Here is a 21,532-nt window from a genome sequence, read left to right on the forward strand (position 1 = left end):
AGCGCAGCGTTGGATTGGCACGGAGAGCAGCTGCGCCGCCGGCCGGGCCCCTTTCTGGGGCAAGACTGGGAGTTATGGTCCCAAGCCAGAGCTGGTGCCAGGTGCGCTGGGCACGGGCTTCTCAGCCTTGTTCTCTCGGCGCAGCCTCCTCTGCACTTCGGGGGAGTCGAGAAGACCGCGGCCGTAGGGGAATGGGACGACGGTCCCGATGGAGAGCGGGTCCCCTGGGCTCTGGACAGTGCTCGACCATATGGTGGAAGCCCATAGTTCCCAGACCAAAAGAACGCTCCACCCTCTCAGCCTTCCGCTCTGAGTGGTCCTAGAAAGATGGACACAGGTCCAGACACCTCAAGCTCACCCTGGCTCTATACAAACAAAGCTTGATGATCCCTAAGTTTAGAGGTGGCAGGGCCAGTATCCTGACTTTAGCTCCTAGCTCTCAGGAGGATCAAGTTTTGCCTTGGGACTGCAGTAGGGTTGGAATTTTGGAGGCCCAGATGCTTCATAGATGAGTGACTAACAAACCTTTTTCTTATTCCCACATCAGAGAAGTTATCTTTGGGGTCGTCTCTGAGAAACAGCAGCATACCTGGTGAGTTCACCTGGACTGATCTGGGCTGGAACAAGTATTCCTAGGAGTTTTCATGATTAATTATTTTTAGCAGTGTTACTCCCGTCTCCCCAGAAAAAAACCTTGTACAGAGCCCCATAATATAAAGCTGATCTGTTCCACCTGAAGTAGACCCAGAGTGAAGTCCTTGGGGCCTATGTGGAAAGCAAAGGTGTTGTTTACAGGAAAGAGGAATCAACACAAAGGGCAGGCTAGAATCTTTGTGTAATGCCCACCCTGCATCCACTCCCCAACCCAGGGAAGCCCAAAGGTCTCTCCCTATGGTGGATGGCACTTGGTGGGTTCCAGGTCTAGGCCTAAGTCAAGATAAGGGCTCCTTGTTCAACAGGACTTGTGAGAACAGTAGCCCAGAGGTTATTCCTTGGCACAAGCCCAGCACGGTACCCACCACCCACATGGATTTCTGGAGTCCAGAGGACCCTGCCACACCATCAAGGAACACCCTGTGGCAGGGATGATCTGTACTCTCAGCCCAAGCAATCGCATGGCACTGAGCACAGACCACTCACTACCTGTGAACCTAACTCCCGGCCTCTCCCCTCCCCACTGCCTTCCAGGGGCCCTTCCCCAGTAATATAGAGGAAGCAAAGGCGAGAGGGTGGCCAGAGGCTTTGGCAGAGTGACATTTATTTGCCAGGTTCAGCAGGTACACAGCCCACCGACCTTCATACACCAGAGCAGACCCACAGGCATGCAGGGAGAAGGGCAGGACTACCCCCAAGTGCCAAGCGAGGGCCAGGACCAGTGCGGCTGCCTGCCCAGGCTGTAGTGGGGTCTGACAAAGGGCACCTGCCAGGAGCCTCCATTAGGAAACTGGGGAGCTTTGTTCCACTCCCTCATTCCAGCAAAAGCAACTCAGCATGGCTCAGAGGCACCTGGGCCTCTCTCCAAGCCTTGATAGAAGGGAAAGTGGGTCATAGACAGAGGGGGTTCCTCTCTATTTTGTTGTTGAATTGAGAGAGCAGAAAATCTGCCCCTGTGAAGGGCAAACCCCGAATCAGACTATGGGACACTGCCATACAGCAGGCCCCCAGGGATGGAGAGGACTGTGGACTGAGCCTGAGGGAGCCCATGTGGGAAGAGCCAGGGGCAGCACTCCTTGTTTGGCCCAGGGTAAGGACCCAGCTAGGCTGATACACTAGGTGCTGGGCCTGCACTCTGCCCTCCCAGATCTCATTGCCACATCCTCATTGCTCCTCCTTCCCCTTACAGGCCCAGGCAGTTCAGGGCACAGGGCAACCCACTGCAGGACCCAGGAGGGCAGGAAATAGAACAAGAGTCTTGGGAGAGACTTCCCAGGGACAAAGATGGAGGCTTCTAGCCTCCAACTCATTCTCTTTCACTTCTGAGGACCCCCATGGCTACCAAGCAGTGCCCCCAGCCATGTGACCAGTCTTGTCTTAAAGCATACTGCCTGAGATTATAGCATTCTCTTTACCAGCCTGTTTCCACTCCTAGAGCAGCCCACACACCACAGGCACATACCTTCATGTGCAGGAGCCTAAGACCGCTGACAGGGCCTCGCTGGAGGACCAGCTCTCAGGGCAAGGCCACCCAATTTAGGGCCTGGGAGAGGATGGGACCTGCAGGGCCTGCCTGGGGGAATTGTGAGGCAAAAAGGGAAGGGGGAGGGGTGCAGGGACCTCCTGAGTATCCCTAGAGCAGCATCCCACAAGAAACAGAAACTGATGAAGCTAGCAAGACAGAAAAGCCACAAGGAATCCATGCAGGGGCTGGGGCTGGTCCTGCCTCTGGCCTGCCCACCACTCACACACATACACACAGGAGATGAAACTGCTCTCCTGTGGCCCCCAGACATGCCCCATGCTGGGAGGCTGGGGCGGGGGGGAGCGAGGGCATCATGCCAGTGACTCTCTGTACAGTGAGAAGCCCCTCATCCACTCTCCCACCCTCCTGCCCATCCCCCGCCCCCCCACAGCCTGCCCACTCAGCTGGTCTCCTCCCTCCGAGACTCCTGGGCAGAGCCAGCAGCCTCTTCCCCTTTACTAGAGGGTGGAGCCTGGCCTGTTGCGCCCCCTGGGGCTGTGCTGTCCGGCTGGGCCAAAGCCGGCTCAGGGGTGGCAGCAGCCTTGGTGGCCGGTGTGGCACTGCTTTGGGTAGTGGGCACGGTGCTCTCTTCCACGGCTGGTGTGGCTCTCCCATCAGTGGCTGGAGTAACACTTCTGTCGGTGGCTGGGGTGACGCTCCCATCAGTGGCTGGGGTGATGCTCCCATCAGTGGCTGGGGTGATGCTCCCATCAGTGGCTGGAGTGGCACTGCCATCTGTGGCTGGGGTGGCACTACGGTCTGCAGGGGCTACATTATCGCTCTTCGTAACATCACCCGCTGTGGCTGGGGTGGCACTGCCCCCAAGGGCTGGGGCAGCTCCACTTGCGGCTGTGGCCCCGCCTGCAGCCCCAGAGGTGGCAGTGTCTGTGGCTGGGGCAGACTGGGCTGCAGCCGTGCTGGACTGCTCTGGTGCCCTGAGCCGTTTCATGAGGGTGGTCACTCGGACAGCCTTCTGAAAGAAGGATAGTGGAGACAGGCTCAGAGCGAGGCTTACAGAAGCTGGATCCATTCCTTTGCGAAGGCCAAACCCAGACCATTCCATCATGCTCTGGCTGCCTCTGACCAACCCAGGGCCAGGGACCCAGCTGCTCAGCACACCTGCCTAAGGTAGTAGCAGTGGCTACAGCTACACCTGATGGTTGAAGAAAAGCCTGTGTGTGGCTGCAGGGGTGTGATGCAGGCAAGAAACTGTGGTGCCAGAAGGAGCACTTGGGATCAAGCCAGGAAAGGGAGCCATCCAAGCCTTACCTTCCACTTAGCCCTGGCAAAGTTCTTTTCAATCTGGGCACAGACACCATCCTTGATGTTCTTATCAGAAGCAGCATTGCCAGAAATCCTGGAAAGGGTGCAAGTGCGTCTGGATCTGAGGGGGTATGGCCTTCATGGAGATTGTGCCCAGCCCTTTCCTTGTAAGATCCAAGGGTTACCAGGCAGACCCTCTGGGCTGGCCTGAGCTCTGGGTGCCCCCTGAACCCCAATTTGAGGCCTCAAGGATAGATGCTGCTAGGTGTGAGGAGGACAGAGGCCAAGGGACCCCTGGCCTCTCCTCCCATCCTCCCTGGGCCCTGCTCACCACTCATGGGAAATGGCCTCTTCCGCGGTGATCCGCTGGTCTTGCTCCACCTCCATCAGCCTTGTGACCAGGTCTTTGGCTGGGGACAAAGCCAGGGAGAGGCTAGGCTTGGGCACCCCATTTCACTGTCTAGAGGTGATGAATGGGCTCGGGGATAGGATCAGAGTCCAACAGAGGAGGCTGAGAGCAGTCCCCCACGCCAACCCTTCACTCTGCCCTCATGCTGGGCACCTCCTCACCCGCCTGCGAAATGTCATCCCAGTATGGAGAGTCAAACTCATAGTCGCCAGCCAGGATCTTGCGGAAGAGATTCTTGTCGTGGTTCTCATAGTCATCTTCCTCCACCTCCTCATAGAAAGGTGGGTTCCCTGAAAGCCTGTGCAGGGGCCCAAGGACAGGGTCACTCAGGAAGGCCATGGACACAGACCCCCACCCCACCTGGCTGCCAGGCTGTTTGCCGGCTTATCCACTCACAGGATGTACATGATGACTCCAATGGCCCAGCAGTCCACAGGGCGTCCATACCGCTGCCGGCCTACCACCTCTGGGGCTGCAAACAGTGTCCACCTGCTGGTCAATATCAGGCCTGGCCAGGCCTTGTACCGCTCACACCCATTTGCTGGGATAGGGACTTCCTTCCCCCCCCTACCCAGAGCCACTCATTGAAGGCTGTGTCCCACCCTGCCCCGCCCCACTCCCTGCTTGCCCAGGTACTCGGGGGTCCCACAGGGCTCCTTGATGAGGCCATTCTCTAGCTTAGCCAGGTGAAAGTCGCTGATGACGATCTTTGAGTTCTTCAACCGGTTGTAGTAAACCAGGTTCTCCAGCTGCTCCAACCAGGAATGGCATGTGGGTGGGCAGAGGAAGAGACCATGAAACCCTCAGAGGCTGGATCACGGCCCTGAGGTGCTGCCCACCCCAGCCCCAGGCCGGCTGCCAATTGACCCTTTGACCTGATTGCTGGCCTCACCTTGAGGTTCCTGTGCACGATCTTGAGTGAGTGCAGGTAGGCCACCGCCTCCAGGACCTGCCGCACCACGTTGCTCGTGTCTCGCTCCGAGTAGTAGCCCTGGTCCAGGATCCAGTCAAACACCTCCCTCCCCGTGGCCCTGAGGGACACCAGCCCCTGAGCCCGGCGTGGGCAGGATCGGGGGTGGGGCAGGAGCACGTGGGCAGGCTGCCTACACCAGGCAGCTGACTGGGCAAGGCACAGGGACCTGGGACCCCAAGGATCCAGAAGGGGGGCTTTCCCTGGCTGCAGAGGGCAGAGCAGATAAAGACCTGGGGGACTGAGGAATCCTGGAACCCCAGACCCACACTCACAGCTCCAGGAAGATAAAGTACTCCTTGCGGGTCACAAACACATCCACCAGTTGCAGGATGTTGGGATGCTTCACCCTGGCAACACAGAGAAGAACCAGTAGATAGGGCTGGCTGAACCCCTAAGAGAGGCTCTGGTTGCCACTGTGAGCCACAGCAGACTAACTGGCCAGAGGCTGGTACTGCTTGAGGTGTCCGGACCTCGAAGCCCTTCCCGGCTACCTCCCCTACCCCACCCCACCACTGGGCCTCATACTCACATCTTGAGGATGCCTATCTCGTTCTTGGCTGCCTTCCGCACCTTGCGGCCATCCCGCTTCTGGAATTTCTTGCAGGTGTGCAGCTTGCCTGTTGTCTTGTCCTTGGCCCGGAAGATCTCACAGAACTCCTCACTGCAGCCAGCAGGCACTCCACTCAGCCCTGGCTTCAGCGTGGGCTGTACTCTGCTCCCCTTTCTCCAGCCCTTGCCCGCCCACCCTTGCCCAACAGACCCGGCACTCACGTCTTGATGACCTGTCCCAAATCATATCTGTCAGTCACCTCCGATGGCTGGTTATAGTTCTTCTTGTCACCCAGAGTCACACACCCAAACGGCATTGCCGGGCTCTGAGCTGCAGGCAGGATGGAGTCTGGTTCAGCTGTACCACAGCCCACTTCTCCCCACAATGTAAAGGTTGCGTTTGGGAAACCCCAACCTGTCTCAGACCAAGTCAGAGGCAGAGTCTATACCAGGAAGGGCTAGAGGGTGATCAGGCTCAGATCCAGTGCCTGCTTTTTCTGGCTGTACCTCCAACCACTCAGCTTGGCTGCCCGAACTACAACAAGCCCCTGCGCTTATGAAAAATATAGTAAACTGACATATCCGTGAATCACTTTGCATTATATACAATCAAAAGAAGATTTATCAAATGATTTATTTAAATTTCAGTAATTCCACAGATGAAGGGGGCTGTATCTACCCACCCATCAGAGAATCATCTCCGCAAGTCTGAAGATGCCAAGTGTTGGCAAAGATGTGGAGAACACGAGCACTGCTGGTGGATCGCAAGTCTCCCCTTTGCAAAACAGTTTGGTAAAACTACTGAAGTCGAACATATCCTGTGCACCAACAATTGCACTGCTAACTATGTACATTTGTGCAGCAGGACACTCGTACAAGAGTGCTCATGGCTGCAATATTCACAATTGCCCCAAACTGGAAACAGCCCACATATCCATCAAGAGCAGGATGTACTGTGGTAGAGTCAGCCACACAATGGAATATTGTTACAAAACAATGGAAATGAGGAGCTATAGCTCTACGCAAGCACATGGTCAATCTCACCAATACAGTGTTGAGTGAAAAAAATACCAAATACATATAGTGTGATTCTACTGATACAGAGTTCAAAACAGGCAGAACTACCTATACTGTTTAAGGATACAGACATACTGGTAAAATTATAAAGAAACACTAGGAAATAAACACCATGAGTCTTTCTAAGAGAAACAAAGAGGTTGTGATTGGTGGTGGGGGGATTCTGGAGGACCTATTTCTGAACCTGAGAACCACCTGAGTCGTGGTTTAACAGGTGTTCAACTTTATAATAATTTGTAAAAATGTACATACACGTATTGGGCACATTCCTAGATCTTTCTTATATTTCACAAAAAAAAATGTTAATAAAAATTATGGCTATCCATACTGAAGAATACTTGATAGCTATTAAAAAGCATAAAATAGATTAAAATGTGCTGCTGTAGGACAGTCTCTGAAAAAAAGCAGGGGACAGAATGGTGGGTAAAGGATGCTACATTGGGGTAAATTTTTTAAAGTTTATATACCTGTGTACACTCACAGACTATTTTCTGGGAGAAAATAAGAGTTCTCTTTGGGGGAAAGAATTGGGTGTCAGAGGGGCAGATTTATATCTATTGTTTATTAATTTTCTGTTAGGATTTGTACTGTGATTACTTTTACTGATTTAATAAATACTGCAGGAATTCCCTGGTGGCGCAGTGGATAAGACTCCACGCCCCCAGTGCAGGGGGCCCGGGTTTGATCCCTGGTCAGGGAACTAGATCCCACATGCATGCCGCAACTAAGAGTTCACATGCCACAACTAAGGAGCCCGTGTGCTGCAACTAAGGAGCTGATGAGCCGTAACTAAGGAGCCCACCTGCCACAACTAAGACCCAGTGCAACCAAATAAATAAATAAATAAATAAAAATAAATAAATATTGCTTGGGGGATTCTTCAGAGGGAGAACCCCCATCTGGGTAGAGAAATGAGGAAAGGCTTTGAGGAAGAAGCAGCATTAGGGCTGGGCCTTAGAGGGAAAGGATTTGCCAGGAGGCATGAAGGGGTAATGGTCCAGAAAAGCAAGACAAGCCTGCCTAGTGCCTCACTGCCAGGGCCCGCAGGAGACCTGGACCATCAGGTCCAGGGGAGAGGCCCCTGGCCAGGGGTGGCTATTCCAGGCACAAGGATGACCACATGCAGCTGACTCCAGTAGGTTCCAGGCACTCTGGCACCCGGAGCATGGCACCCCACGGGTCTGCAACCCTGCCAGCCCAATCCTCACTTGTGGTGCTGAGTGGACTGGCTCCAGCACCCACAAGAAAAGGCACTCACGGCCCTTGCTCAGAGGTAAACTTCAGGAGGGGAATTGGTGACAGTGTCTGGACCTTTCCAGACCTGACCCAGAGTCAGCCTCCTTAATGCCTGGTTGGTGTGACACTGGGATGATAACACACTTCACACTGAGGCTGCATTGAAACTGCTCTGCCTCTGCTGACTGTGCATAGTCTCCCTCCACCCCGATTAGCACTTGCTATGCAAAGGGGCTGGGCTGGGGCCTTGGCTACCTAGATGCCCCCTACCTGAAGTGACTCATAGCCACAGGGTAGTGGAGGAGAGAGGAAGCCACCACCAGAGGAAGCAGCTAGGTCAGAGGGACTCTGCCAGCCAGGGTCAAAGGCCAGGACCCACACAAGCCCCCTGGTCAGCCCTGGCTGCTGCTTGCTTCCTCCCAGGTGGAGGCTACCCACTTCCCAGGGCACCCAGTCCTGAAAGTTCTCCCTCAAATTTGCCCTCCGCTTTAGGGAACAAATTCCATCATTCCCGCATCGAGGTTCTTTGGGCTCAGGCAACACAAACGCATTTCATCAGTGTGATTCAAGCTAGGGCTTAAGCCATCTTGTGAGGCACTGCAGAGGCAAACAAGAGAAGCTTTGAAGATCGTCCCTGCCTGCGTATCTTTGCCGCCATGGTCACAACCCTGCTCCTGCATCTGCCGGGAAGGAGCCTATGGCTAGAATCCCACTCTCACAGCTGAGAGCAGAGGCATGGCCACCCACCACTGCCGGCCACCCATCTCTATGCCCAAACAATCCGGGGGAGGGGGCTTGCATCAGTCCCCTCAGTGGCTCTTATGTGCAGCGATTCCCTTCCCAGGCTGCAATCCAAGGGCCCTGTACTGGGTGGGAGGGTTGTACCCCAGCCTACAGGTCCCCCAGGAGGACTGGGAGGGACCTGTGTCCCAGCTCTGCTGCTCTGCTTACACTATTCCCTCTGGCAGGAATGCCCTTCCCCCAAAGCCTCCCATCAGTATCCTATTTGTCACGGCAGAGTTATTTTTAACATTAAAAAAATCAGCAACTACCTAAACAACCAACAACAGGTGACTCGCCAGCTCAACTGTGTCCACCCAATGGCAGGAATTGTGGGCACTGGCAAGGGCACTGCCCATCCTGGCCTCTCTGTGGAGCAGCCTCCACATGAGCTAGGTGCTGAGACCAGGGCTAAATCTCTTCTTTCATTGTGATTTCTGACATTATAAGGTTATTTGTGCCACAGATTGGCTGCAACAATCCTGAAGCTCCAGGCTCAAAACCTCCCTTCGCTGAGATAACTTCCACAAACTCCACCTCCACCCACCCCACACCAATAGCTCCCTGCTCAGCCGCACGGCGTGGGAGGTTTTGTACGTGCCTGTCCCTGATCTTGGCCCAGCTTTTGGCCGTGCATAGGCACTCGTACCCGCAGGGACCCAGGGCTGATCATGGGGGTCTGTCTCCACCACGGAAATCCGGGCCTCTGCTCAGTCACATCAGCCTGGAGCCATGTCCTGAAGCCTCATGGCAGGGGCAGGGACAGATCTGTCTCCTCCCTCCCACGGCGGCCCTGATCTCAGCCAGTCACTGCCTCTCCTCACCAACCTAACTGCACTCATTTGCCTCCACCCCCAACCTGGCCCCAGGGCGAAGAGAGGAGAAAAGGGGGCCCTGCTTCAGATTAGCATCTTGGTCCCCTCCACCCCCACCCACTCTACCATCTGCTACCCACTGCTGCTGCCTAGGAGGCTGCCGGTGTGCGTACCAAGCCCCTGGCACCTGCTTGCAACAAGGGGGCCCTGGCCCCAAAGCAGGGAGAAGCTGAGGGACGGCTTCAAGAACAGTAGAAGGCCAGGCAGAAAGAGGGTGTGCATTTCTCACCCCCATGGCCTGGACAGCCCAGACTCAGCATCCAACAATAGAGAGCTCCCTGCGCAATGACACGGGACCTGGGCTCGGCCTTAAGTCCACACTGGGACATGGGAGGGCACAGAAGTCCCATAGCTGCCATTTCCCTAAAGACATGGTTCCTTCCATTCTCTGCAGAGAAACTGACTGGTGTGCACAGGGGGCGGTCCAAAGGGAGCTTGGGGGAAGTGCAGAGACTGGGGGAGCCTCTAAGGGAGCCTGAGGGCCAAGCATTCCCTAGCTACTGCCTGCTCCTCAGGTCTGGCCCCTCAGGCAACGCTGATGGAGCCTCTGCCTTGGTAATAAAGGGTCCCCTAGGGACCCTACTGTAGCCTAAGACAAGTCTGGCCCAGGGGAAGCCCGAATAGGACAGAGGCCAGCTCCAGAGGCCCAGGGGTCCCACAGAGAGTCCTGGCCCCTCCTCTACTGGGGTCAGCCTGATTCAAGCCCCACCTTTTGTAGCCATAAACAGGAGTTACCTGCCACCCTGGTCCTCTGCCATGTGGGGCTTCAGACCTTGCAGTAAACCTAGGGAGGCCAGGGGGGGCCCAGGAGGCCTCCAGCTGCCTCCCAACAACTGTGGGCAACACCTCCCAATTTAGTGGCAGCTGTGAACACCAGCCTGCAGGCAACCCCTCCCCTTCCCTGCTCTCTCTCAGGGACTGGGGCTGGGTTTCCTGCTGTAATAGACATGCCTAGGCCCAAGCTCTGCCCAGCCTGCCGCAGAGACCTCACCCGCAGGATGCAGGGCGGGCAGAAATAGAGACCTCACTCTCAGGTCTGTGTCAGGGGGCAGAGTCAAGTTTCTCGCCCACCATCCAACTGCTTTAGGTAACTGGGCAGGGAGCTGCCCTGGCTGGGCCTCAGGCTCTAGCTAAATCATGGTCCGTAGTTCCTGCTGCTGACGCTCTCCCACCTAATGAGGGCTCAGGCAGAGGGCGGGGGTGCTCTCCAGTCTCAGGGGTGGGCATGCGATCAGGTGCTGCCTCCAGAAAGTTCAGCCTTCAATATGCAGGCAGAGCCAGAGCCAGCTGGCCCCTTCCAGGCACCTGGGGTCCCCATCTTTGAGCCCCTGAAGGAAAATTCACTGGGGGCCCTGCTTCCCTCTGAGCGGAGGAGGGGAAATTCAGGGAAGGCCCCAGAGTAAAGGGTTGCTATGGTGATGGAAGTTTTTTAAACCGGAGAAGGGAAGGGAGGGGAGGGGAGGGGAGGGGAGAGGTGTTATTCAAATTCTCCAAGAATTCCCTGAGACTTTGGCCTGATTCTTTCCCCATGGGTTCTGTGACCCTGGTCCCCATCAAGGAAGGGGAGGTGGGGAACTGAGAGACTTTAGAAAAGAGAGGGGCAGGGACACAGAAAGACAAAGGCAGAAACTGTGATGGAAGGGGAGTAAAGAGTCGACATAGTAAAAAGGATGCAGGCACAAGAACACAGGAGGGAAGGTGGGCAGGGGGTTTCAAAGGGGCCTGTGGATGCCCAGCAGAGCCCTAAGGCCTCCATGACCATGTGCTCTGCACACCTGGACCAGGAGCTGCCCCTGATGCCTGGACCTCTGAGACTGACCCCTCCTGTATTCCCCTAGACATGCACTGAACTTGGTGTGGGACAGCCGTAGCTCTGGGAAAGAGGCCAGCTGTTGCGGTCCCCTCAGAACAGTTCCTCAGCCTCTCTCCCTGTCATCACAGCAGCTTAGGTGAGGCAGGTCCAACATGTCGAAGGCACAGGCTTGGGGGATGGAAATGAAGCTTGGAGACCTGGCTGCTTCCCTTTACAGCCCCTCCTCTCAGCTGACCCAGCTCTGCCTAGACTCCCCAGCCACCCCCACCCCCATCTGCTGTCCTCTAGAGGCCTTGGGTCCCCAGGGCCTCTCTTGCAGCTCAGCCTAATTCCCTGCCACCACCGTCCCCCTCCCCGACAGTGGATCCTGTCTGAGGGCCAGAAACAGCACCCCAAGCAACCTAGAAACAGGACAACAACTGCACAGCATCCCTCCACTATGCCTCAGTTTCCCCGGATGGAGATCACTGACTCTGTGGTCTTCTCCCAGGGCAAGGACTGCCCACCTGCCAGGACAAGGGCTGGAGAGGAGGGCCAGAAGCTGATACGGGAAAGGCAGCCTATGGCACCTGGGGGCCCACACCAAATGCTGTAAAAGAAAGGAAGAGAGACCTCTTCTCCACCACAGGGCCCGGCGCCTGACACCAAGGGGAGTGGAGACACCAATTTCCCAGCTGAGGAAACTGGGGCCCAGCAGGTACCTAAAGCTGGCAGGAATCAACTGGGAGTGGGGGGGCAGGAAGGGCACCAGGTCTCCGCAAGCGGTCCTGGGCGGGGGTGGGGGGGGTGTTGCTCAAAGCCTGGGCCTTGGAGGAGGGTGGCAGGACAGGGGCTGGACTGCTGCAGACTGAGCTTTTGGTGAGGGACAGAGAGCCCTGCTCCCTGGGAGGGAACCTGGTGAAGCAGGCTCTGCCTAACGGTGCGGACAAAAGCAGTTTGGCAGAGCTATGGGGGGCTGGGAGAGCCTAGGGTCTCTGCCAGACACTACAGGGTGGGGAAAGCAGAAACTCACTCGCTCATTGTTCACCCTGCCAGCCGGGGGCCCTGCTCCCCACCGTGCTGCCACCCTGACCCCCTTCCCCAGTGCTGCTGACTCGCCCCCGCTGGCACAGCAACACACATGCGGGAGGCACACGTGTGAGCACCCAGCCCCGCACCTCCCAGCAGAAACATGTGCGTCCCCCAACCCCACCGTGCAGCGCTGGGTCGGTGTCCTGGACCCCCGGCGGGCCCTCGAATTCAGGCTTGGAAGATGGATCTTGGCTAGGGGGCTGCTGGTCCCCAAGGGCTTGAGCCTCCTCCCCCACCCCGCAGCAGCCCCGCCCAGCCCCCTTCAGGTTGTCGCCCATAAAGAACTCTCGTTGTCATGGAAATTAGTGACTGCTTAGCGGGAGGGAGGGGGCCCGGGGGCAGTTGGGAGGGGCCGGAGGCGGCTCTGGGAGTCCAGAGGTACAGCTGAGCCCTCGGCCCCTACCCCCACGGGGCACCACGAATGTTGGAGGGTTAATGTTTTCACAATTAGGAGCCCAGCGAGACGGAGGTGGGATGGGGGACAAGGAGGGGAGATTGGCCTGGACTTGAGTCTCAGAGGCTTCCCTTGGGACCCCCGAGCCGTCTGAGGCGATGGGGAACTTTAGCCCAACCCCGCACGCCGAGCCCTGGATCTGCAGAGCCCGCGTGCTCTGCCCCCGCCGGGACCCCAAGCCCTTGCAGCGCCCCGGCGCACTCGGCTACCCGAACCTCGAGCCAGAGACTCAATCCCCTAAGACCCCACAACGTACGTTCCGGGGGCGCCACCCCCTCCCGGGTCACCCCGCACCTGCAGCGCTGGTCGGTCACAGGGAGGAAGCGATCGCGGGTTCAGTGGGGCGCCGAGGGCTCCGGGGGCGGCGGGCAGAATCCGCTCCGGGCACGCGGGGCAGACGCGGCGCCAGCTGCAGCCACTTCGGCTCGCGAACCTCCAGCATCTCCCGCCGCTCGCCGGCCCCGGATTCGCACCCCGGGCCGGGGGCGGGCTGGGGGCGGGGCCTCCCTCAGCCGGCTCCGCCCCGACCCTGGAGGAGCCTGAGCCTGGAATCCCACTCGAAGGAGGGCTGAGGAGGGGGTGGCAGCAGAGAAGGTGAGCACTGGCCTGCCCGGCCCTGGCCAGGCTTTCAAAGGCTCCCTTAGGCCCTTGGACTGACCGGGCAACAAGGACCGGAGGGGTCTTCCTATGCCCATTGTAGAGGGTGCGGAGTAGAAGGTGTGCGGAAAGCCTGAGTCCTGGAGCTGCACAGGAGTGTCTTGGCAGATAGTGGTCCCCAGCCCAGCTCCCAAAACCTGACCCAAAGAGCGGAACCCACTTAGAACCAAGTGGGCAGTCGCTAGGGCAAGCTGTGCTACAGACAGGCCTCCCCTAGCTAGTAAACACACCGGGGTGTGTGTGTGCAAGTGAGGGCTCCAGACCTTGGTGGCAGAGTCTCCTACCCATCCTCCCCTCCCCTCCTGCAAGGTCCCATCCAGGGTGGCTGGCCCAGCCTACCTCCTCCTGTGTGGCACTGAATTTCTCAAGCTCTAAAAGTTACCTATGACATGGCATAGACTCTGCTTTCTTGACAGTTTAATCACCCTCGAACCCTTCATGAACAGCATCCCTACTGGTGGCCTGGGCTGGGATATGGGGGTACAGGAGAACTACAGCACCCTGGTGCCCCACCAGACCTGGCGCCTGACTGGAGGAGGCTGAGAACTGCCGGGAAGAGCCTCTGAAGGAAGTCCTTGGCCACTTCTCTGTCCCTTGTCACAGAGGCACATGGACCAAATGCTTGCCCCGCCCCCCCGCTAACCTTGAGGCCAGTATCTGAAGGCCAGACTTAGGCTTCTCTGTGCCTGAAACTGGGCTCCACCCAACCAGAACCCTCTCAGCAAGCCTTCTGACCCCATCCTGGGTGGGGTCATCTCCAAACCCCTGGCCATGTTGATTGAGTCTCTCCTGGATGTTTCCCCACAGCTGCTGACAGGAGTGACTGCCCAAGTGAGGAAGTTGGAGCTCGTGCTGGGGCTGGAAGTCTAGCCTGGGAAATGACTGCTCGATCAGGACCCCTCAATATCTTTCTCGAGAGGGAGTGTTGAGGAGCCCTTCACATCCTTCCCTGGTTTGGTCACTGCTTCCAGGCCAGGTGGGTGTCACCTCTGGGCTCCCTGGGCTCTGGGTGATCTCATTCATGGCACCAACTCCACCACTGGGTAGGAATCTCCTGGCAAGCTGGGCATCTGCAGGGCAGAGCTCTGTGTCTCATCTCAGTATGCTAAGTTCATGTCTGCAGAATGAATGAATGTCCTGGCACTCAGTCTTTCCTGCTGTCTGCCCACTGTCATTGAAACAATGGTTCCCTTCATTGTATGGTGCATCTGATCCATGGCTTGCTGACCCCACACATGGCACACACATTTTCTGCCTTTCCTGAAGATCATGGCTATCCAGGCACAGAAAAGCTGGGCCACGGAGAAGCTGGAATGTGGGGGATTTAGAGGCAGGGGAAGAGGTGGCTCGCTAGAGCCCTGCCTGCTGCTGGCAGTGCTCCACCTCTTCTTGGTCCCGTGCACACTCCATGTGCCTGTGGGTGAGCACGTGGCAGGGTGTATGTGCACACATGTGATTATGTCTGTGTGTGTGTGCTCTTATGCCAAAGGAGATGGCAACAGCACAGTGTGTGCAGCGGTGCCCAGGGGCACATGTGTTTGCGTTCTGTGTGCACCCAGGCATGCTTGCTTGCATGTGTACATGGACGCTGTAGCTAGCTAGTCCCTAGAGCCACTGTTCCCCTTCCTACCTGACACAGGCCTCAGGATCGTGGGGGCTGACTCACAGTGTGAAAGCTGGACATGGGAAGAGGGTGGACCATGCCCAGAGGTGGGTGGGGGCTGTGATGACCTTATATCATTGGCCATTTCTAGTCTCTCCACGAAGGGCAGCCCCTCACTCTCAGGTGTGTGTGGGGATAGCCAGGTCTTTGCCCTTTGTGGAGAGGGCAACCTAAAGGCGAGAACCCAGGGTTGGGACAGGGGCATGGCTTGTCCCTCAGCTCCCAGCCAGAGGGGCACCAGCAGGGTAGGGCTTCAGTGTCTTTTTTTTTTTTAAATTAATTAATTTATTTATTTATTTTGGCTGCGTTGGGTCTTCATTGCTGCAGGCGGGCTTTCTCTAGTTGCGGCAAGCAGGGGCTACTCTTCGTTGCGGTGCATGTGCTTCTCGTTGCAGTGGCTTCTCTTGTTGCAGAGCACGGGCTCTAGAGCACAGGCTCAGTAGTTGTGGCGCATGGGCTTATTGGCTCAGCGGCATGTGGGATCTTCCCGGACCAGGTATCGAATCCGTGTCCCCTGCATTGACAGGCGGATTCTTAACCACTGCACCACCAGGGAAGTCCCGGCTTCAGTGTCTTGGCTTCAACCTCCAGCTGCCCTCCAGGCAGAAAGTAGCAACACCAGCTGAATTCTTCCTCTCAGCTCTTCCAGGCCATGGAAGACATGGACCTTTATTCCTACCCCCACTATTCAGAGCCAGACAAGGTCAGGAGCCGTGGCTTCTAGCCACTCCCCTGGCCAGAGGGACAGCGGGAGGCCCTTTAAAACAGAGTGGAGTTTGGGACAAGAGCAGGGCAGTTGGCACTGGCATTGCCCCATAGCCTCTATGAAGATCTCCTGACGAGGCCTTTACCCTGGCCACCCTGTGGGCAGAGGCTGCCCATTTTGGGAGGCAGAGGAGGCAAAGGGAGCCCAAAGTTGACAGTTCTGGCTCCCACCAAAACTTGATAGTCAGAGAGGCAGGATAAGGTGTGAGTCTCCATGTCCACAGAGACTACAAAGCAGGCCAGAGCCTCATCCCCCAGCTCAGGTTGTATCTCCCACCCAGGATTCAGGACTTATCAGCCCCCCACCCTGATTTCCTGCCCCAGGGAACCAAAGGCCAGCACTCCTATACCTTCATATTCTGACTGGCTGACAGAAGCACCTGCCAAACCAGCATAGAGCTCCAGCCAAGGTTCTGACTTTAGGAGGTATCTGCATTATCAGGCCAGCTCCCCAAGGAAGCCCAGACTCTGACAGGGACCCTCCTTGGGGGTAACAAGTGCTCCAGGGCCCCAGCCATCTGTAGAACTGTTTGGCTGTTGTCAGTGTTGCTGGCCTCAGCGCCCCGTAGAGGGCCCAACATGGGGGAAGGCAAGCAGTCTTTTCCTCTGGAGCTAGGGGACGGGGCTGCCCCCCCGCCCCCATGACTCACTCCAGGCTGTGTGGGTTATTACATTATGTTTGAAATTGCCATGGCAACGAGCTGGCAATCAAGGGTAATTGAGCTTGTCGCCAGGGCAACAGGGCAAAACCCACAGCTGCCACTCTCTGTGGTTGCCCTTGGGGTGCAATAAAGGTCAGGCTAGACCAGGGCCAATGCCAGCCGTGGGGCTCTGGGGCTCTCTGGAAAGGATAGGATTGCCAAGGCCCATGGAATTCCAGTGTGTAGAGGCAGGGTGTGCCTTGGGAGTGCCAAGGTCCCCATCCCTGACCACATGCCTGGACCCCTGCCCTTCCCTCCACCACCCTGTGCCTAAAATATGCCACAGTGGTCAAAAGAAGCAGAACCAGAAAGAACTTTTATGTGCTCACAGATGGTACTTATAGATGGCCCATGGACCCTCCTCCTCGTACTCATGGCGGCTGAGCCACAGGCTCTGGAAGGAGTCCCGGGACGCCATGATGGAGCCTCCAAGCCAAGCAGCAACAGCACGGTGCGGAGAGCCCAGCACAGTGGCACCGGGGCCGAGCTCCTGCCTCAGGCGCTCAGGAAAGCCACTCAACAGGGTGCCGCCACCGTCCAGCACCACATTGGCCAGCAGCTGCTCCTGCTGCTTGGCCTCCAGCCGGCTGATACTTAGGAGGGCTAGTTGTGGAAGTCCCGGCTGATTGAGGCCTAGCAGATTGGGCTGGAAGAGGGCCTCGGGGCAGCAGAAGCGCTCAGAGCCCAGTGTGATGACCTGCTTGTCTGGAAGCAAAAAGTCCACCCGGGCCAGGGCCTGGGCACGGGCCATCTCAGCTGTCATGTCCATGGCCACATAGCAGCAGGCCTCTTTAATCTGGTTGACCAGCCATGCCTTGAACAGTGACTGGCCACCTGCCAGCAACAGCTGAGCCAGGTATTCAGTGAGGTCAGCACCTGCCACATCCAGCCGGTAGGTGTCAAGTGGGGCCAGATCCCCAGTGATGATGGGTGCCACATAGGAGGTGCCATGGCCACTGCCCAGCACCAGCCCAGTGGTCCGCCCATAAGCATAGAGTGCCAGCAGGGCCTGATGCACTGTCTGCATGGCTGGCACATGGAAACGCTCAAAGAGTATTTCAGCCACCTTTTCTCGGTTGGTGCGTGGTGAGGTGGGTGAGTCCGCCACAAGCACAGCCAGCTCCTCGGGCTGCACACCCAGCCTGCAATAGAACAGGTGCTGCCACAGCACCTCCAGTGCATCCCAGTCGGAGACCACTCCTCGATTCAGCACCGAGTAGGAACCCTCTCGGTTGTCAGGCACTGCGTACCTGGGCTGGCCCTGGACTGGATGCTGGAGCAGCTGGACGCGTGAGGACAGCACACTGAGGACGTGGTCCTCTCCAGCCAGTCCACATTTGGTGAAGCCTGTGCCTGTGTCGATCACCACGGCTGCCATGTCCTGGTAGGGGCCCCGTGAATGGCGGCAGAGCACTGGGGACCGTACTGGCAGAACATCCATGGTGGGCACCAGCTCATAGCAGGCCCCTCGGAGAAGGCCAAGCTGCGAGACCACTGGCGAGTGTGTAATGTCCTCAGCTGTCAGCTTGAACCGGGGACCGTGGGGCTCAGTGCCCACCGTGGCCATGGGCAAGACCTTGCAGCCAGGACCAGGTGTGGTGAGTGTGATCAGGGAAAGCTGCTCCTCCTGCTCCCTGGGGGAGCTGCCAGGTTGCCAGGATGAGAGCCGATGTGAGCTGGAGCTTTGACCAGCACTGACACCAACATTTTCTCTGTTTACATAGACACAGGTCTCCTCAGGGGCCGGGGTCACCCGAAGTACCCCCACATGGGTAGGCAGACCCAATGGCTCACCTTCCTGGCACAGGGTGGAGGCCTGACCAGGCTCCCTAGTGGTGGGGGGACCTCTTGAGAGAGTGGGCTCATTGGAGATGGGGGGTTCTTGGGAAAAGGAAGGCTGCCTAGTGAGAGAAAGCTGCCTGGCAATAGGGGCTCCAGTGAGAGGGGCCCGACTAGGAAGGGGGGGCTGCTTGGTGGAGGGGGCCTGCTCAGCTAGGGGTGGCTGTCCAGAAAGGTGGGTCTGCCTGGTAAGGGGACGCTGCTCTGCAGAGGGAGCTTGACCGGTCGAAGGGGGCTGCCTGGAAAGGGGATGCTGCTCAGCTAGTGGGGGCTGACCACCAAGGGGGGCGTGCCCAGCACCTTTGACCTGAGGGTTGTCAGCGTGAGCAATAACGACCTCTTTCTGATTGTGATTGCCTGCATCCTCCTGGAGCAGGGGTCTGGGCACCTGCTGGTTTTTGGCTGGTGGTACAGGCTCTGGGGTCTGCTCTGAGTTCATCCACTGCAGTTTCTTGGCCTGGACTATAGAGGTGTCCTGCATCCCGGAGGCATCCTGCATCCAGATGGTGTGACTAGTTTCGTTTTTTTCAGCATCAGGTTTGGACCAGCCAGGATCATGGGCATGGCTCAGTATCCTCTCTCCAAATTGGAGGGGCATCCCCAGTGGAACACGCTCAGTGAGCATCCCCATCCTGATGGGTGTCTCAGTACCAGGGGAGCCTTGTGACTCCAGGTTGAGCCTGGCCTCTTTGGGAACCAGGGCCACCTCTCGGTAGCTTCCAGATGAAAGGCTGGAGGGCACGGGGCTAAACCCCATGGGTGTGGTGGACCAGAAGCTGGAGCCATCGCTGTCAGGGGAGAGGATGGGCATGGCCAACGGCCGGGTGGACAGCGTATTTTCAGAGGCATAGACGGATGGGTGGCTGGGCATGAGGCCCACCAGCACTGCCCTTGAGCCCATGGGGTCATGGCACAGCAGCCCCATCCTGGTGTTGCCCGTGGCCATATCAAACACCAGCACACGGTCTTCCACAGTATCCTGGAGCTGGCAGGTAGGGGCACTGGAGGGGGGTAGCTGCGTGGCTTCCCTGGGAAGCTGTACTGGGGAGGAGTTGTGGCAGGTTACTTGGTAGGCAGACGGCGGCACATTGGAGCAGGTGTTGCTGCAAGCATTGAGGGGCTGCTGACCTGGCTGAGAGCTGCAGATCTCCTGGTTACCCCTCTGGGGCTTGGGGGTTTCTGGGGGCCCTGAGCCTGGTTTGGGGCTGCCTGGCCTGGAGGTACAGACCATGGGCTTCTCCACTTGGTTCTCAGGCTGCCCTGGTAACACTGGCCTTTGGGCAACCTCGAGCTCCTGGGCCTGGTCTGGGGACTCTTTTGGAGTGGGTGCTGGGGTGGCAGGCTCATCCTGAGAATGGAAATTCATTTTGTCCTGGCAGGATGTGACCCCTTTGGAAGATTCCAACTGGATTGACCATTGGTTGCCACATTTCCTGGGCAAGAGGTCTTGGGACAGGCCCTTGGTGATGGCATTGGTATTCATCAGGTGGTCAAGGTTGCAGGTGTAAGAGTCAACTGCTGCTAACATTGGGATTGTATCCAGAGCTGGAGTATTTGCCCGAGTTGGAGTTGGAGGAGCCTGAGCCTGACATGGGCACTGGCCCTGGCCCTGATATTGGGCTGGAGCCAGAAGAGGACCTTGGGCTGCAGCTGAGCCATCCTCCCCTGAAAGAAAATACGGTAGCCACCGGCTCTTCCTAATGCCCAATGGGGCTATCTGGTTGGGGCTGCAGGGGCCTTTGCCCCAGCCTACTAGGACTTTAGCTGGAGCCTTGCCCTCCCCCGCCATCTGCACCTGAAGCCGGGAACAGCAGAGTCCATGCTGGGCCATGTCACTGGTGCCGTCACTGCGCCTGCACACCGGTAGAGCCAGGGTCCTGTTCTCTGTGACGAGATGTGTTTGGGCTCCCACGATAGAGCCTGGAAACGGGCTAGTGGAGGAGAGTCTCAGGGAATCCTGGGAGGCCCGCTCACAGCCACATTGGGAGCTAACCTCAGCAGGGTCCCAGAGTTGCTGGTGACTGGGCTCGTGGGTATGGGCCTGGGACGCTGAGCCATAGGCCCCATCAAGGATGGCCTCAGTGGACAGTGACAACCCCTGCCTCAAGTATACAGATCCTGAGTTTATCCATGGTCCCTGGGACCCTCTAGGGCCACCGCCCAACTGCTGGCTGCCAGCTGAGGGGTGGCCCTGGGAGCCCGATGGATCAGGGCCCCCCACTTTCTTGGTGACTTCCATAGTCCTGCTCCATGCCCTAGGTGCCCTGCCCCCACTTCATTGCCATGGCAACCCCACACATCACAGCCCCCAGTGACCTGGGGGAGGGTGAGAGAGTGTGGGAAACCAGGGGCCCCACCCCCCTGAGGAATGGGGGTCTGCCCAGGGAATCTTGAGAGATAGAAAGGCCAAGGGACCCCAGTGAATTCTGCCAACCCTAGACTGGCCTCCTCTCTCCTTGCCAGCCAGGTGGCCACTCTGCCCAGGCCAGCCCTAGAGGGAGGGCAGTGCTCCTAGAGGTGAGAGCGTGTATAAGGCCAAGGGAAAAAGGTAGGCAGGGGAGATACTGAGGAAGCCCCTGGGTTCCCAGTTTACCTCAGATGCCAGACTTGGCTCTTTCTCCCCATTTCCCACGTGGCAACTTGAGACTTAAGCCCTGACCCAGGGATGCAGTTCCAAGTGTGTGACCCGAGGCCCTTGTGGGGGGCAAAGCCGCTTCACCACTCAGTCCTGAGAGGCAGAAGTGGGTGAGGGGCCCAGGCTCAGGCTCTAACTCCCCTCCCCCATGTTCCCCAGCTCCCGCTCCAGGGACAGCAGCTCCTTGGCAGTCTCTCTGCTCCAGATGGTTTTCCTCTGCCTGTGCCTCACAGAGCCCCCTCCCCAGAGCCCCATGTCCTTGAGGCCCAGGACCAGTATCCCACAGAGGTGGGGATGGGGACGACACGGGTGGGAGTGGGGCCTCTGCTCAGAACCCTCAAGTCAGAATGTTCTAGCTCTTGTCACATTGTGTCAACTTCACCTTGGCCAGAAGGGGGGCAGAACACTGGGCATACGGCTAGGCCACCAGTGGAAATTACAGGATGGGGCACAGTGGGGGCACAGTGGGGACACAGTGGTCAGGGGGCTGTCCACACAGTGGGCACAGGGCTGGCTACACAGTGCGGGTATGGTGGGTGCAGAACTGGGTACACATTGGGCACAACTGCATACACAGTGAGGACAAGTTAGAC

General features: G+C 57.7%; 2 protein-coding genes across 2 annotated transcripts; both read right to left on the bottom strand.

Moving 5' to 3' along the window:
- Positions 1–1,241: 1,241 nt before the first annotated feature.
- CAMKV (CaM kinase like vesicle associated) lies at positions 1,242–13,102 on the bottom strand. The gene is made up of 11 exons (XM_036869247.1): positions 12,974–13,102; positions 5,596–5,704; positions 5,354–5,485; positions 5,097–5,171; positions 4,744–4,882; positions 4,480–4,600; positions 4,248–4,323; positions 4,013–4,149; positions 3,774–3,852; positions 3,449–3,536; positions 1,242–3,152 (listed from the first exon to the last, which is right to left on the bottom strand). The coding sequence occupies exons 2-11, from the start codon at positions 5,688–5,690 to the stop codon at positions 2,580–2,582; spliced, it is 1,515 nt and encodes a 504-aa protein (XP_036725142.1). The 5' UTR covers positions 5,691–5,704; positions 12,974–13,102; the 3' UTR covers positions 1,242–2,579.
- Positions 13,103–16,790: 3,688 nt separating this feature from the next.
- On the bottom strand, positions 16,791–20,543 carry LOC118903262. Its single transcript, XM_036868128.1, has 2 exons — positions 18,454–20,543; positions 16,791–18,384 (listed from the first exon to the last, which is right to left on the bottom strand). Exons 1-2 carry the CDS (start codon positions 20,541–20,543, stop codon positions 16,791–16,793), a joined length of 3,684 nt encoding a protein of 1,227 aa, XP_036724023.1.
- Between the last annotated feature and the right edge of the window lie 989 nt (positions 20,544–21,532).

The sequence above is a fragment of the Balaenoptera musculus genome, chromosome 11 (genome assembly GCF_009873245.2).
Source record: "Balaenoptera musculus isolate JJ_BM4_2016_0621 chromosome 11, mBalMus1.pri.v3, whole genome shotgun sequence".
Taxonomy (NCBI): Eukaryota; Metazoa; Chordata; class Mammalia; order Artiodactyla; family Balaenopteridae; genus Balaenoptera; species Balaenoptera musculus.